Raw genomic sequence first — 15,903 nt, 5'->3', positions numbered from 1 at the left:
TAACAGTGATCTCTGTACATGACTACAAACGACTGTTTTCACACATACCGCTAATGCCAACTAAAGTACTGTTAAAGATATACACAGGACAAAGAGTGTGCCCCAAAGGTAAAATAAAAGTGACAGTGACATACAAAGAAAAAAAATACCGCAATTGAACCTCTATGTAGTGGAAAATGGAGGACCACCATTGCTGGGACGCGAATGGCTCAGGAAAATATGGTTGGATTGGCACACCATCCAAGCACTGTTTGTGTCAGCAAAGGACAGCAACGCCACTCCTGAGAGACTGTCACAAATACTCTCTGACTCTCAGGAAGTGTTCAAGAAGGGAATAGGAACACTTAAGGGCATGAAAGCAAAAATTACGATTGAGGAGAATGCAAATCCAAAGTTCCACAAGGCCAGACCAGTGCCTTGTGCAATTCGCCCTTCAGTCGAAGCAGAGCTGGAGAACTTGGAGCAATTAGGGGACCTGTCCAAGGTGGATTGGAGTGAATGGGCCACACCTATAGTTCCAGTGATGAAGAAAACCTCCAGCACAAAACCAGGAAAGCCAAGAAAAGTGCGCATCTGTGGAGACTTTAAAGTGACTGTTAACCCAGTCCTCCACACAGTACAGTACCCATTGCCTCACACTGAGGACATCTTTGCTTCCTTGTCAAGAGGTGAACGCTTCACAAAGATTGACTTGGCCCAGGCCTATCTCCAAATGGAAATTGATGATGCATCAAAGAAGTACCTGACAATAAATACACACAAAGGCCTTTACCAGTACAATCGGCTGATATTCGGAATAGCATCAGCTCCTGCAATCTGGCAAAGGGCAATGGACCAAGTCCTGCAGGGGATCCCAGGTACTCAGTGTTATCTTGATGACATCATCATTACTGGCAAGAGTGACAACGACCACCTTTCCAACCTCGAACAGGTGCTCATCAGGTTACGGGAGTATGGGCTCCGAGCGAACTGAGGCAAGTGTGAGTTTTTCAAAAAGGAAATCTCATACTGTGGACATGTGATTGACAAGGACGGTTTACACAAGTCTCCAGACAAGATTGAAGCTGTGATTAATGCACCAACACCTGAAAATGTGTCTCAGTTGAGATCATATCTTGGACTGGTGAACTACTATCACAAGTTCTTGCCCAAACTATCCACAGTGTTATATCCACTAAATGCACTGCTACAGACAGGGTCACAATGGAAGTGGAGTGACAGCTGTGAACAAGCTTTTCAAGAGAGTAAAAGACTCATTACTTCAGAAGAGGTGCTAGCTCAATTTGGCCCATCCTTACCTATTCGACTGGCATGTGATGCTTCACCCCATGGCATTGGTGCCGTGTTGTCACATAAGTTCCCAGACGGCTCAGAAAGACCAATAGCCTTTGCCTCAAGATCATTGACTACAGCTGAACGCAATTATGCACAGATTGACCAAGAGGCCCTCAGCCTTGTGTGGGGAGTCAAGAAATTCAACCACTACTTGTATGGTCAACAGTTTACACTGTTAACTGACCACCAGCCTCTCGTTTCAATCTTCAACCCAAGGAAGGGCGTTCCAGTGATGACGGCACAACGGCTGCAGCGATGGTCACTCTTCCTAAGGGCTCACCTGTATGACATAGAATACAAGGGGACCAAGCAACATGGCAACGCCGATGGTTTGTCACGTCTACCACTGCCGACCTCCGAGAGAACTACAACAGTTGACTCAGCAGAGGTATTTCACACAACAATAGTTGAGCAGCTACCAGTGACAAACTCCCTCATTGAAAGAGAAACACGCAATGACCCTACATTGTCAAAAGTTTATGACATCACTGTGAAGGGATGGCCAGCACATGGTGACTCATTGTTTCCAGCATTCTCAGCTAGGAGGGAGTAGTTATCAGTGTGTCGGGGAACACTGATGTGCGGCTCACGAGTTGTGATTCCTCCCAAGCTTCGTAACCGAGTGCTAGATGAACTGCATGAAGGCCATTAAGGTACAGTAAAGGTGAAAAGCCTTGCTCGTGGATACGTGTGGTAGCCGGGAATTGACAAACAGATCGAGGACCTGACAAAGAGCTACTCAGGATGTCAAAAGGTCCAGAACGCACCACCACAAGCCCCTCTCCATCCATGGGAATGGCCCTCATCACCATGGCAACGTATGCACATCGACTTTGCTGGACCGTTCGTGGACTCCATGTTCTTGATTGCAGTCGATGCACATTCCAAATGGCCCGAGGTCATTAAAATGAAATTAACCACATCTGAAAAGACCATTTCAGTTCTGAGGACCATGTTCACTAGAAATGGCCTACCAGAACAAATCTGCACAGACAATGGACGACAATTTGTCTCTGACGAATTCCAAGGTTTCATGAGGAAAAATAGAATCAAGCACTACACATCTGCCCCGTACCATCCAGCTACAAATGGCTTGGCAGGAAGATTCGTACAGACTTTCAAGAAGACCATCAAAGCAATGTACAGCGAGAATCTACCACTGCAACACAAGATAGACAATTTCCTCTTTGCTTATCGGAACGCAGTACACGTAGCCACTAATCAGACTCCAGCGATGATGTTTCTGAACAGGAACCTGAGATCTCGCATGGACCTTCTTAAACCGAATGTACGTCATGATGTAGAGAACAAACAGTTCAAACATTTGAATGCTAAGCCAACAAGAAGCTTCAGTGTGGGACAATCAGTTCTTGCTCGTGATTTCCGGACGGAAAAGTGGCAACCAGGGACAATATCCACAAGAGAGGGACCACTGATGTATACTGTGGATGTGGGAGAGAATGTTTTGAGACGTCATGTGGACCAAATTCTGGATGTTCAGGTGGAAAACACCCCTATACCTCACCCAGACTCACCTGACATGGAAACAGACACTCCTGATTCATCAGCATCAGCACCAGCCTCATCCACACTGAGAGCTCTACCTGTGCTGATAGCTCACCTGATGCAACTGTACCTGTACAGTCTCATTCCCCAAAGCAAAAGAGTCTGGAGAGACGTTACCCAGAGAGGCAGGGGAGGCCTCCCCGGAGACTTAACTTTTTATTTTGTCAACAGCCCTTTTACAAGTCATGTTGGAATTTGAATTTTGTTACTTTTAAGAAAACAAAAAGGTTACTGTAAAGACAGGCTCTGTATGTTAATTATAGAAATTTTGCGTTAATATATTATTAAACTAAAGGAGGAGGAAGTGTAATGTATACAACATTGAAGGGACTACTTTGTTTTGTGGATGTATATCCTTAGTTGCGAGCGTATATAACAGATGCGTATCGATTTGTATAGTCAGTGCCGAAGTTCCAGTTAACCAGTAAAGATCACTGGAAGTTACTCTCAGTCTCTGCTGCTTTATTATTTTATGTAGTTGTGTATAGCGGTACAAACACAACAACCTTCAATTATAACACAAATATGACCCTGCAGTAGCATCAATTTTAATACAAATATGACCCTGCAGTACCTTCAATTTAAATACAAATATGACCCTGCAGTATCGTCAATTTAAATACAAATATGACCCTGCAGTATCGCCAATTTAAATACAAACATGACTGTGCCGTATCGTCAATTTAAATACGAACATGACCCTGCAGTACCTTCAATTAAAATACAAATATGGCGCTGCAGTAGTATCAATTTAAATACAAATATGACCCTGCAGTATCGTCAATTTAAGTACAAACATGACCCTGCAGTATCGTCAATTTAAATACAAACAAGACCCTGCAGTACCTTCAATTAAAATACAAATGTGATGCTGCAGTAGAATCAATTTAAATACAAATATTATTCTGGACCAATGGACTATTTTATGTGCAGATAGCACCCTCTGGTGGTGGTTATGTGTTAGCAGTGTGTTTGTATGAAACAGAGGTCATTTGACCTTTGTTCCTTTCTTCCTGTGTGAGGTCATTTGACCTTTGTTCCTTTCTTCCTGTGTGAGGTCATTTGACCTTCGTACCTTTCTTCCTGTGTAACCCAGGGAGTAGAATCCCAGGAAGTAGAATTCCAGGAAGAACCTGGCAGTAATGGAGGATTCCATAAAGGATTCACAATCCAATGTAATCTGATTTCATATGTTAGGCCAAGCGCAATATCTGTGAGTATCTTTGTTTTTTAGCATAATAGCAACGTTGTCAGAGTAGTATTTTGACAATAATATGTTTATAAAAGGTTAATATTTGATAGTTACAGAAGTTAGTCCAAATGTTTGTTAGTTATACAATTAGTCTATTCTACTGTTGTAAATATGTTTATATCTTATGTAATATCGAATGTATAGTACTCAGTTTATGTACAAAACATACTTTATCTTTGTTTACAGTTTCACAAATTTGTTCAAGTAAAGGCTTCAAACAGCAAACGGCTTCACGAAGAATGATTTTGAATAAGTGTTTAACTTGCTGGATAACTAGATAGGAGCACGTCTAGCGCGGCCAGTAAAGTGAAAAGATAGCAATACGGCTAGCTGTGAAGAGCGGAGCAGGAGGAACCCAGTGTAAGCCTTAACCTCATAGAGCACATCTATCTCACATCAACATGTCAGAAGATAATAACGAAAATGCTTTGCAGCGAGGAGAAGACCTTAAACAGGCAGACGAAACTGTAGAAGGTGACAATCGGTCTATAAGCTCCGGTTATGTCAGCTCGCAAGCTGGTTCACGGTCATCAGGTGGTTCTAGAATGAGCGTGACTATCGCCAGAGCACGGGCGAAGCTAGTGGCAGCTCAAGCCAGAGCTGCGCATGCGAACAGTGAAATAGAGATAAAAGTAAGACAGACCCGTCTCAAAGCTGAATCCCAAGCCGAACAGGCCCGTCACCAAGTTGAACGCCAGGCTGAACAGGCCCGTCTCCAAGCCACATTAGACGCTCTGCAGCAACAAAAAGAGATAGATGCTGCATTAGCCGAGACACAAGTATTCGAGGCAATTTTGGAGGGAGCTGTTCCCGAGACAGCTTACAAACCTTTAATTCCCGTTTCATGGCAGAGTCCACGACAGCGCACCATAGAGTACGCAAGCGACCATGCCGACATACAGTTTACAGGAGAAAGGGATGAAGGCCCGCACATCTCTACAGACGCAAGCACTTCGCATAACATGCCACAAGTTGCCAATCAAGGTCAAAGCAGACGGCGTGCCTCAAGCCGCCGAGTCTCCGCCAGCAGAACGGAAGACACGGTGCAGAGGAATAGGACGCCGAATAGAGAAAGTCAGAGGCAAATCCCCTCTCGGTTCCTTGAGACCCCCAACAGAGCCCCTAGCCAAGGCAACCCTGGCACAGGTCCCAGCACCTACGACCTCGCCAAATACCTTGCACGCACCCAGCTGGTGACTTCGGGGTTAATTAAGTTTGATGACAGGCCGGAGAATTATCGGGCTTGGAAGTCCTGCTTCCACGATGCCATATCGGGCTTAGACCTGTCGGCAGGAGAAGAGCTCGGCCTCCTTATCAAATGGTTCGGCCCAGAGTCCGCCGGTCAGGCCTGCAGGATAAAAGAGGCCAATGTGGGACAGCTGCCAGAGGGATTGAAGAAGGCTTGGGCGAGGCTGGAAGAAAGCTACGGCTCGCCCGAAGCCATTGAAAGGGCTCTCTTTGACAGGTTGGAGAACTTTCTGAGGTTGACGAGTAAGGAACCCCAGAAGCTCCGCGACCTTGGAGATCTGCTGTCGGAACTCGAAGCCGCAAAGCAGGACGGCTACCTACCCGGTCTATCGTACTTAGACACTTCCAGAGGGGTAAGTCCCATCATTGAGAAGCTTCCATTTAACCTGCAGGAGAAGTGGATAACGTTTGGATCAAAGTTCAAGCTAAAGCACAACGTGGCGTTCCCACCATTCTCTGCGTTCATTAAATTCATCCATAAAGAAGCCAAAGCCTGGAACGACCCCAGCTTCAACTTCTTCTCCCACCCAGCACTTGCCAGAAGAGACAAGTTTGACAGACATGGAAAGACACCAATATCTGTCCACAAAATGCAAGTGTCCTCAACTGAGCACACAACGATTCAGAAGAAACCTGAGGGTATGAGCAAACAATGCCCGATCCACAACAAGCCCCATCCTTTAAAGAAGTGCAGAGGCTTCAGGGAGAAGTCCCTGGAAGATCGGAAATAAAATCTCCAAGAGAACGCTATATGTTTCAAGTGCTGCTCTTCCACGAGCCATCTCGCCAAGAACTGCAAGGTAGATGCAAAAGCCACTGAAGGCGAAAGGGATCGGCACGTTTCAGCACTACACCCAGGCCCAGCTCCTTGGGAGTCAGAGTCGCCTCCTCCCGCTTCACAGCACAGCGGGGAGAGAGAGGGAGCTGCCAGTCCGGAGATTACATCCAGGTGCACCGAGGTGTGTGGAGAAGGAGTGAGTGCAAGAGCATGCTCCAAGATATGCCTCGTTAATGTGTACCCTGCAGGGTGTCGTCAGGAATCTGAAAAGATGTATGCCATACTAGATGAACAAAGCAATCGTTCTCTAGCAAGATCCGAGTTCTTCAACATCTTCAAGGTCAAAGGAAGTCCGTCGCCTTACACGCTGAAGACGTGTGCTGGACTTTCAGAGACAGCCGGCAGGAGGGCCTGCGGTTACGTTGTTGAGTCAGCCGACGGGAAGATTAGTCTCCCCCTTCCTACACTCATCGAATGTAATCAAGTCCCCGACAATCGTTCTGAGATTCCCACTCCGAATGCAGCTCGTCATCACCGTCATCTGAGACGCATTGCAGACGAGATCCCACCTCTTGATCCAGATGCAAGCATACTTCTGTTGTTGGGAAGAGACATCCTGAGGGTACATAAGATAAGGGAACAGATCAACGGTCCACATGCCGCCCCTTTCGCCCAAAGGCTAGACCTCGGCTGGGTCGTTGTTGGAGATGTGTGCCTCAAGGGCGCTCACAAGCCATCTCAGGTGAGCACACTCAAGACTTCCATCTTGGAGAATGGTCATCCAAGCTACCTTACCCCATGCAGTAGTCAGATCCGAGTGACAGAGAAGTTCAGTCATACGGCTCAGCCTCAGAAAACCCCAGCGCTGATCTCCGCAGACAGCACACAGATGATGCTCACTGGAGAGAACCCGGGTCAGTCAGTCTTCTGTCGCACCACCAACGACCACAAACTTGCTCCATCGATCGACGACATGAGGTTCCTCCAGATTATGGACAATGAGGTCTGTCGTGACAGCTCAAACAGCTGGGTTGCACCCTTACCCTTCCGGAACCCCAGACGACGGCTGCCGAACAACAGTGGGTATGCCTATAATCGTCTTAACTCACTCCGTCACACACTAGAGAAGAAGCCAGAGATGAAAGCACACTTCCTAGAATTTGTCAAGAAAATGCTTGTCAACGATCATGCAGAGATAGCTCCTCCACTCCAGGAAGGCCAAGAGTGTTGGTACCTCCCTTCCTTCGGAGTCTATCACCCCAAAAAGCCGGAACAGATCCGCGTGGTGTTTGACTCCAGTGCACCATTTCAGGGAGTCTCTCTCAACGACGTACTCCTCACAGGGCTCGATCTTAACAACAGCCTCTTGGGAGTGCTCATGAGATTCAGGAAAGAGCCCGTTGCCATCACTGCCGATATCCAGCACGTTTCATTGCTTCGTGGTGAGAGAAGACCACAGAGACTTCCTCCGCTTCCTGTGGTATTGGGACAATGACCCCAATAGAGACATTGTGGACTACAGAATGCGTGTCCATGTCTTTGGGAATAGCCCATCCCCTGCTGTCGCCATATATGGACTAAGGAGGGCTGCCAAGGAAGAAGACGACGACTTTGGCAGTGATGTGAGAGGGTTCATCGAACGAGAGTTCTATGTCGACGACGCACTGAAGTCATTCCCGACCGAAGCAGAGGCCATCAGTACCCTCGGACGAGCCCAGGAACTACTTGCACTATCCAACCTCAGGCTGCACAAGATAGCCTCTAACAGACCAGCAGTGATGGAGGCATTCCCCCCTGAAGATCATGCTAAGGACGTCAAGGACCTAGACCTCTTCACTGATGACCTCCCCCTGCAGCTTAGCCTAGGGGTGTCGTGGAACATAGCAACAGACACGTTCACGTTCCAAGTCTTAGACGCCAAGAAACCCTTCACACGTAGAGGAGTGCTCTCTTCAGTGAACAGCCTATACGACCCTCTCGGCTTCTTAGCCCGTCACCATACAAGGTAGGCTGCTCCTCAGGGAACTCTCCACACGCGCTGAAGAGTGGGATTCACCTCTCCCTGAAGAGATGGAAGCAGAGTGGGACAGATGGAGAGACTCACTCCAAGACTTACAGGAGATCCGAATACCTCGCTGCTATTCGTCTTTCTCTCCCTTAAATGCCCAATTCAAAGAGCTTTGTGTCTTTGCAGACGCATCCACTAAGGCCATTGCAAGTGTGGCTTATCTGAAGGTCACCACTCAAGAAGGACAAAGCAAAATTGGCTTCGTCTTTGATAGAGGCAAGTTGGCACCCCAGCCAGACCGCACCATACCCAGATTGGAACTATGCATAGCAGCAGAACGCAACCTACCCCCTCACAGCAGTCTACGGAAACTGCATCCTATCGTCGACACTGACGGCCCGTCTCTGAGGTGGTTCTTCTTTTGTCGCCAGAGCACTCCAGTGACAAGTAGAGTTCGGACTATGTGGAGTCGTTAACGACCCCAGACGGGGAGTATTCTGGACCGATGGACTATTTTATGTGCAGATAGCACCCTCTGGTGGTGGTTATGTGTTAGCAGTGTGTTTGTATGAAACAGAGGTCATTTGACCTTTGTTCCTTTCTTCCTGTGTGAGGTCATTTGACCTTTGTTCCTTTCTTCCTGTGTGAGGTCATTTGACCTTTGTTCCTTTCTTCCTGTGTGAGGTCATTTGACCTTTGTTCCTTTCTTCCTGTGCGAGGTCATTTGACCTTCGTACCTTTCTTCCTGTGTAACCCAGGAAGTAGAATCCCAGGAAGTAGAATTCCAGGAAGAACCTGGCAGTAATGGAGGATTCCATAAGGGATTCACAATCCAATGTAATCTGCTTTCATATGTTAGGCCAAGCGCAATATCTGTGAGTATCTTTGTTTGTTAGCATAATAGCAACGTTGTCAGAGTAGTATTTTGACAATAATATGTTTATAAAAGGTTAATATTTGATAGTTACAGAAGTTAGTCCAAATGTTTGTTAGTTATACAATTAGTCTATTCTACTGTTGTAAATATGTTTATATCTTATGTAATATCGAATGTATAGTACTCAGTTTATGTACAAAACATACTTTATCTTTGTTTACAGTTCCACGAATTTGTTCAAGTAAAGGCTTCAAACAGCAAACGGCTTCACGAAGAATTATTTTGAATAAGTGTTTAACTTGCTGGATAACTAGATAGGAGCACGTATAGCGCAGCCAGTACAAATATGACCCTGCAGTATCGTCAATTTAAATACAAACATGACCCTGCAGTATCGTCAATTTAAATACAAACATGACCCTGCAGTACCTTCAATTAAAATACAAATATGGCGCTGCAGTAGCTTCAATTTAAATACAAATATGACCCTACAATATCGTCAATTCAAATACAAACATGACCCTGCAGTACCTTCAATTCAAATACAAACATGACCCTGCAGTACTGTCAATTCAAATACAAACATGACCCTGCAGTACCTTCAATTTAAATATAAACATGACCCTGCAGTACTGTCAATTTAAATTCTAACATGACCCTGAATTACCTTCAATTTAAATACGAACATGACCCTGCAGTACCGTCAACTGAAATACAAACATGACCCTGCAGTACCTTCAATTTAAATACAAATATGACCCTACAGTACCTTCAATTTAAATACAAATATGACCCTGCAGTATCGTCAATTTAAATACCAACATGACCCTGCAGTATCGTCAATTTAAATACAAATATGACCCTGCAGTATTGTCAATTTAAATACAAACATGACCCTGCAGTACCTTCAATTAAAATACAAATATGACCCTGCAGTATCGTCAATTTAAATACAAACATGATCCTGCAGTACCTTAAATTTAAATACAAATATGACCCTGCAGTGTTGTCAATTCAAATACAAACGTGACCCTGCAGTACCTTCAATTCAAATACAAACATGACCCTGCAGTACTGTCAATTTAAATTCTAACATGACCCTGAATTACCTTCAATTTAAATACGAACATGACCCTGCAATATCTTCAATTTAAATACAAACATGACCCTGCAGTACCTTCAATTAAAATACAAATATGATGCTGCAGTAGCATCAATTTAAATACAAATGTGACCCTGCAGTACTTTCAATTTAAATACAAATATGACCCTGCAGAATCGTCAATTTAAATACAACCATAACCCTGCAATATCGTCAATTTAAATACAAACATGGCCCTGCAGTACGTTCAATTTAACTGCAAACATGACCCTGCAGTATCGTCAATTTAAATACAAACATGACCCTGCAGTATCATCAATTTAAATACGAACATGACCCTGCAGTACCTTCAATTAAAATACAAATATGACGCTGCAGTACCATCAATTTAAATACAAACATGACCCTGCAGTACCTTCAACTTAAATACAAAATGACCCTGCAGCGTCGTCAATTCAAATACAAACATGACCCTGCAGTACCTTCAGTTTAAATACAAACATGACCCTGCAATACCCTCTATTTAAATACAAACGTGACCCTGCAGTATCGTCAATGTAAATAGAAATATTACCCTGCAGTACCTTCAATTTAAATACAAACATTGCCCTGCAGTACCGTCAATTTAAATACAAACATGACCCTGCAGTACCTTCAATTTAAATACAAACATGACCCCGCAGTACCCTCAATTTAAATACAAATATGACCCTGCAGTACCTTCAATTTAAATACAAACATGACCCTGCAGTATCGTCAATTTAAATACAAATGTTACCCTGCAGAGCCTTCAATTTAAATACAAATATGACCCTGCAGTATCGTCAATTTAAATACAAACATGACCCTGCAGTACATTCAGTTTAAATACAAGTCAGTTTCAAGCTTGTTATAACCCAACATAGCTGAAGAGTGAAGAAAAATAAAAGCAGCAAAGTGCGCTGGAAGCTTTCTCGCTCTTTCCTTTCCCCTTCAGTTAGTTTGCCTTTTTTTTGTACATGTTTTTCTATTTGAACATTTGGAGGGCAATTTTCGATGGCTCCTTCAGACACTAAAGAGCCTCCAAGGTGGCCAAGATGGGGTCTTGAGCTCAAACGTCAGTTTAGCCCACGTTTAGTGCTAAACGCCACATTGGTAAAGGATTTGAAGCTTGTGCTAGTAACGGCTACCCGGAAGATCGTTAAGAGGCTAATTTCCACTTAAGTTGCCTGCTAGTGGCTGCACGACATTTTGGTGACTAGCGCTTGATCTAACGCCCTCTCCTAACACCGACCAGTTGATTGGGAGTAAACAAGTCGTTGCTGGGGATTTCGAGCACTACTGAAAGGCACACTCACCTCTTACTTCTGATGAAGGGTCATTGGCCTGAAACGTTAACTCTGTTTCTCTCTCCACAGATGCTGCCTGACCTGCTGAGTATTTCCAGCATCTTCTGTTTTTATCTCACCTTTTACTGTTCACTTGCTGCTGGAGGTTTGAAGAGGACTTTTGAAACACATGAAGAGACTTTGTGGGACACTTTGGCAAGACTTCATCAACACTCTATCAGCATTTATTCTGGAAATTCTCTGAGGACTTCACCTAAAAAGAGCGAGTGCCGTGCTACTCTACCTTATTGGACAACTTATAGAAGTCACCAGGAGGAAGGGAGTGCTTTGCCATGGGCATCTTGGTAGGGGTTCCTCCTTGGTCTGCAGAAGGAATGGGAGGAGGACATGAGGCCAGGCAGAGCAGCACTAGCTGTTGCAGGAGAGAGGGACTGGAGGGTGAGGTGGATTCCTTCCCCCACTGTGGGTACAGGACATCCCTCCTCCTCTGGACCTCCTCCACCAGGTCCTCCAGTGCCACATCCGAGAATCTGTGCGCCCTCTCACTCCATCCCTGAGCCATCCTGAAACCTGCCGCTGTGTCTCAGCCAGAGCACTCCACACCTTCAGTGGAAGTGGGTGAGTGGATCCCACATGCAGTTCTCCACGAAGATTGTGTCTAATCAGCGCTTGAGTGCTAACCCTGCAGGTGTCTGTTTTAGCGCCTCCAGGCAAGTTCAAATTATGGTAATCCGCAATTAGGACCAAAATTGCATGCTAAAAGCAGACTTTTAAATAGACGTGTCTTATTAGCACAGCACCCATTTAGCGCCTGTATTCACCCTTACACCAAAATAACCCTGTTGATTTGAGCTCCTCTCCTGTTTTGTCATAGTAAATATTATTGTCCTAACTGTGTCTTGCGAGCACTTTACCTGCAGTTTCTGTATGATTGCAGTCGCTTCATCAATATTTTGAGGCGTATCGAAGCAGGTGGTGATTTTCGTGTTGATCATCCACTGCTGAAACTCCCTGAAAGTTGTACGGAATCGTTGCTCCAGCGCCTTTTCCTTGTTCCGACAATACTTCGCCGTCTGCAAGCAAAGGCTGCGGTGGGCGAGAAACAAGGAGATAACAAGTTAGACGAAGGGTTACACACCAGAAACATAGTAACCAGGTGCTGCCTGAGCTTCTGTGGATTTCCAGCATGCTCTGTTTTCATCACAAGGTCACCACCTGAGATGCTGGTATTCCTCACCAAGTAGCAGTCAGGACTCCCTCAGACCCGATATCAACATGCAGGCCGCTGTTGATGCCATGGCCTTTGCTTCAATGTCATGTGATGCCGAGGCTGCTCCAACACCCAGCCAGCATTGAAGACGTGAGGCGAGTGTGCCATTGCAGAGAGCCTCAGCCTAGTGTGAGTCAATCCACAACATGACTCATTCAGCACTTTTGATCAAAACCACGTGTAATAATGGCTTCAACACGGCTTCCATCAAAATCAATTGAATGGAAATCGGGTGACTTCTATAACATAGAATTACACAGAAATTTACAGCACTGAAACTCCACACAAGCCTCCTCCCACCTAACTTGGAATGCTGGCCTTTATATCTAGAGGACTAGAATACAAGGGGGTAGAAGTTATGCTGCAGCTGTACAAAGCCCTGGTTGGACCACACCTGGAGCACTGTGAGCAGTTATGGGCACCGCACCTTAGGAAGGATATATTGGCCTTGGAGGGAGTGCAGCATAGGTTTACCAAAATGATACCCGGACTTCAAGGGTTAAGTTACGAGGAGAGATTACACAAATTAGGGTTGTATTCCCTGGAATTTATAAGGTTAAGGGGTGATCTGATCGAAGCTTTCAAGATATTAAGGGGAACAGATAGGGTAGATGGAGAGGAACTATTTCCGCTGGTTGGGAATTCTAGAGCAAGGGGACAGAGTCTAAAAATTAGAGCCAGACCTTTCAGAAGAGAAATTAGGAAACACTTCTACACACACAGGGTGGTAGAAGTTTGGAACTCTCTTCCGCAAACGGCAGTTGATGCTGGGTCAGTTGTTAATTTTAAATCTGAGATTGATAGGGGGGAACATTCGTCGCTAACATCGCCTGGGTACCCAGCAAAAAATAGCGCCGGCAATCGCTAACTTCAGTTTTAGCGCCCCAAGAGTGAGGTGGAGCGCTAATTCAAGTGCTTCACTTCCTTCTAAGAGCGCTAACCCCGAATATCGGGGTGGTGCGTTCTGCAGCGCTATTCACTGGGCCATGTAGCGTAGCCACATGGAAGGGCTCGTCCCCTCATTAAAGGGGAAGACCCAAGCCCACAACTCTGCGAGGCCCTACCTAAAGTCAAGAAATTTAGGAATCAATTCAAGCAACACTCATGGCCATCTGTCCCCAGAGAAGGACCTGAACCTGGGTGGAAAGGCCTCTGAATTTACACCCCTGAAGACCTCCCTGCTATTCTTTGAAAAGTACCATGGGATATCTTGTGCCAATCTGATCAGGCAGGTGGAGCCATAATTTAAAGCCTCCTCCAAAAAACTGCACCTCCCAACAGTGCAACACTCACTCAGCACTGCACCAAAATGGCAGCCTAGATTATGGACTCAAATGTCTGGAGTAGGTTTTGAACCCACCACCTTTGAGCTCAGATGTGAGAGTGTTACCCATCAAGCCCAGGCTAAAACACAATGCTTCAGTATCAAACAGATTGACTTCTTCAATCCCAAACTGTTGCAATATAAATGGGCATTTACCTATTGTATTCTTTGATTAAAGAAGAAACTTTATCTGAATGTGAGCTCAAATCCTGGGAAAATCTGCAGAGGTCATTTAGTTGAGTCTTCAATGATTCGCTCGTGCTTTCTGCCTCCTTCAGAGCTTCCTCTGTTTCCTGCACCAAAAACAGTAATAAATTATATATTGAATCACTAAGGGGATACCACACTTTACAATGACATTCAAAATTCATTAAATACAATCTTGGAATACTGCATATAATCACGTGGAGTCTGAAAGCATATAATCACATGACAAGTGATACTGTGTGTAGGAGTGACTCTGTGTGTGTTGGAGTGACTCTGTGTGTAGGAGTGACTCTGTGTAGGAGTGACTGTGTGTGTAGGAGTGACAGGCCAGTGTCGGGAGCGTTGAGAGTGGAGTTTCAGTGAGTATTTAAACTCACTTTCGCGGGCTTTATTTTTTTTACAGATGCCAGTGTCGGGAGCAGTGAGAGCGGAGGTTCAGTGAGTATTTAAACTCACTTTCGCGGGCTTTTTTACAGAGGCTTAACAATCTCGCAGACCGGCGGCGGCGTTCCAGAGCCATGTCATGATTCAAAACGTGACGCGGACAGGAAAAAGCAGCTGATTGGGTGAGTACGGCCAGGTGAGTATTTATACTACTCTACAGTTTCATAGTTTATAAAGTTTAGAAGGTCTTAACTTTGTGGTTATAGTTTCTAAGGTCTCTGTTGTGTAGCACGTGCTAGAAACAAGGGCCCTTGAGTTTATCATTTAATTGTAGTATAATTGGTGGTATTAATTTAATTTTAATTAATTAAAGGGTAAGTCATGGCAGCAAAGCTCGGCCCCGTGGCATGCTCCTCCTGCACTATGTGGGAAATCAGGGACACTTCCTGTGTCCCTGACGACTATGTGTGCGGGAAGTGTATCCAGCTGCAGCTACTGGCAGACCGCATTGCGGCGCTGGAGCTGTGAATGGATACATACTGGTGTATTTGTGATGCTGAGGACGTTGTGGATATCACGTTTAATCCGTTGGTCACACCGCAGGTAAAGGCTGCACAGGCAGGAAGGGAATGGGTGACCGCCAGGCAGAGTAGTAGGCGCAGGCAGGTAGTGCAGGGGTCACCTGTGGCCATCCCCCTCTCAAACAGATATACCGCTTTGGATATTGTTGGGGAGGATGGCTTATCGGGGGAAGGCAGCAGCAACCAACATCCTGGCACCATGGGTGGTCCTGCTGCACGGGACGGGAGGAAAAAGAGCGGGAGAGCTATAGTGATAGGGGATTCTATTGTAAGAGGAATAGATAGGTGTTTCTGCGGCCGCAAACGATACTCCAGGATGGTATGTTGCCTCTCTGGTGCAAGGGTCAAGGATGTCTCGGAGCGGCTACAGGGCATTCTGGAAGGGGAGGGTGAACAGCCAGTTGTCGTTGTGCATATAGGTACCAACGATATAGGTAAAAAACGGGATGAGGTCCTAAAAGCTGAATATAGGGAGTTAGGAGGTAAATGAAAAAATAGGACCTCAAAGGTAGTAATCTCAGGATTGCTACCAGTGCCACGTGCTAGTCAGAGTAGAAATAGAAGGATATTTCAGCTGAATATGTGGCTAGAAGAATGGTACAAGGGGGAGGGATTCAAATTCCTGGGACATTGGAACCAGTTC

At 45.4% G+C, this 15,903-nt stretch overlaps 1 protein-coding gene across 12 annotated transcripts in view; it reads right to left on the bottom strand.

The window, feature by feature from the left end:
• The window catches only part of syne1b (spectrin repeat containing, nuclear envelope 1b), an 834,787-nt gene that overhangs the window by 473,109 nt on the left and 345,775 nt on the right, over nucleotides 1–15,903 (bottom strand). For all 12 annotated transcript variants that reach the window (XM_085981815.1, XM_085981811.1, XM_085981814.1 and 9 more), the window contains 2 exons: nucleotides 14,245–14,381; nucleotides 12,409–12,580 (listed from right to left, as the gene is read on the bottom strand). In XM_085981815.1, the coding sequence (XP_085837941.1) occupies nucleotides 12,409–12,580; nucleotides 14,245–14,381 (309 nt within the window). The remainder of the gene's footprint in view (nucleotides 1–12,408; nucleotides 12,581–14,244; nucleotides 14,382–15,903) is intronic.

This window comes from Somniosus microcephalus, chromosome 3, assembly GCF_052327205.1.
Source record: "Somniosus microcephalus isolate GS21.2 chromosome 3, FLI_Smic_1.0, whole genome shotgun sequence".
Lineage (NCBI taxonomy): Eukaryota > Metazoa > Chordata > Chondrichthyes > Squaliformes > Somniosidae > Somniosus > Somniosus microcephalus.
The sequence above is the reverse complement of the archived record's forward strand: the minus strand, read 5'-3'. Positions and strand labels throughout refer to the sequence as shown.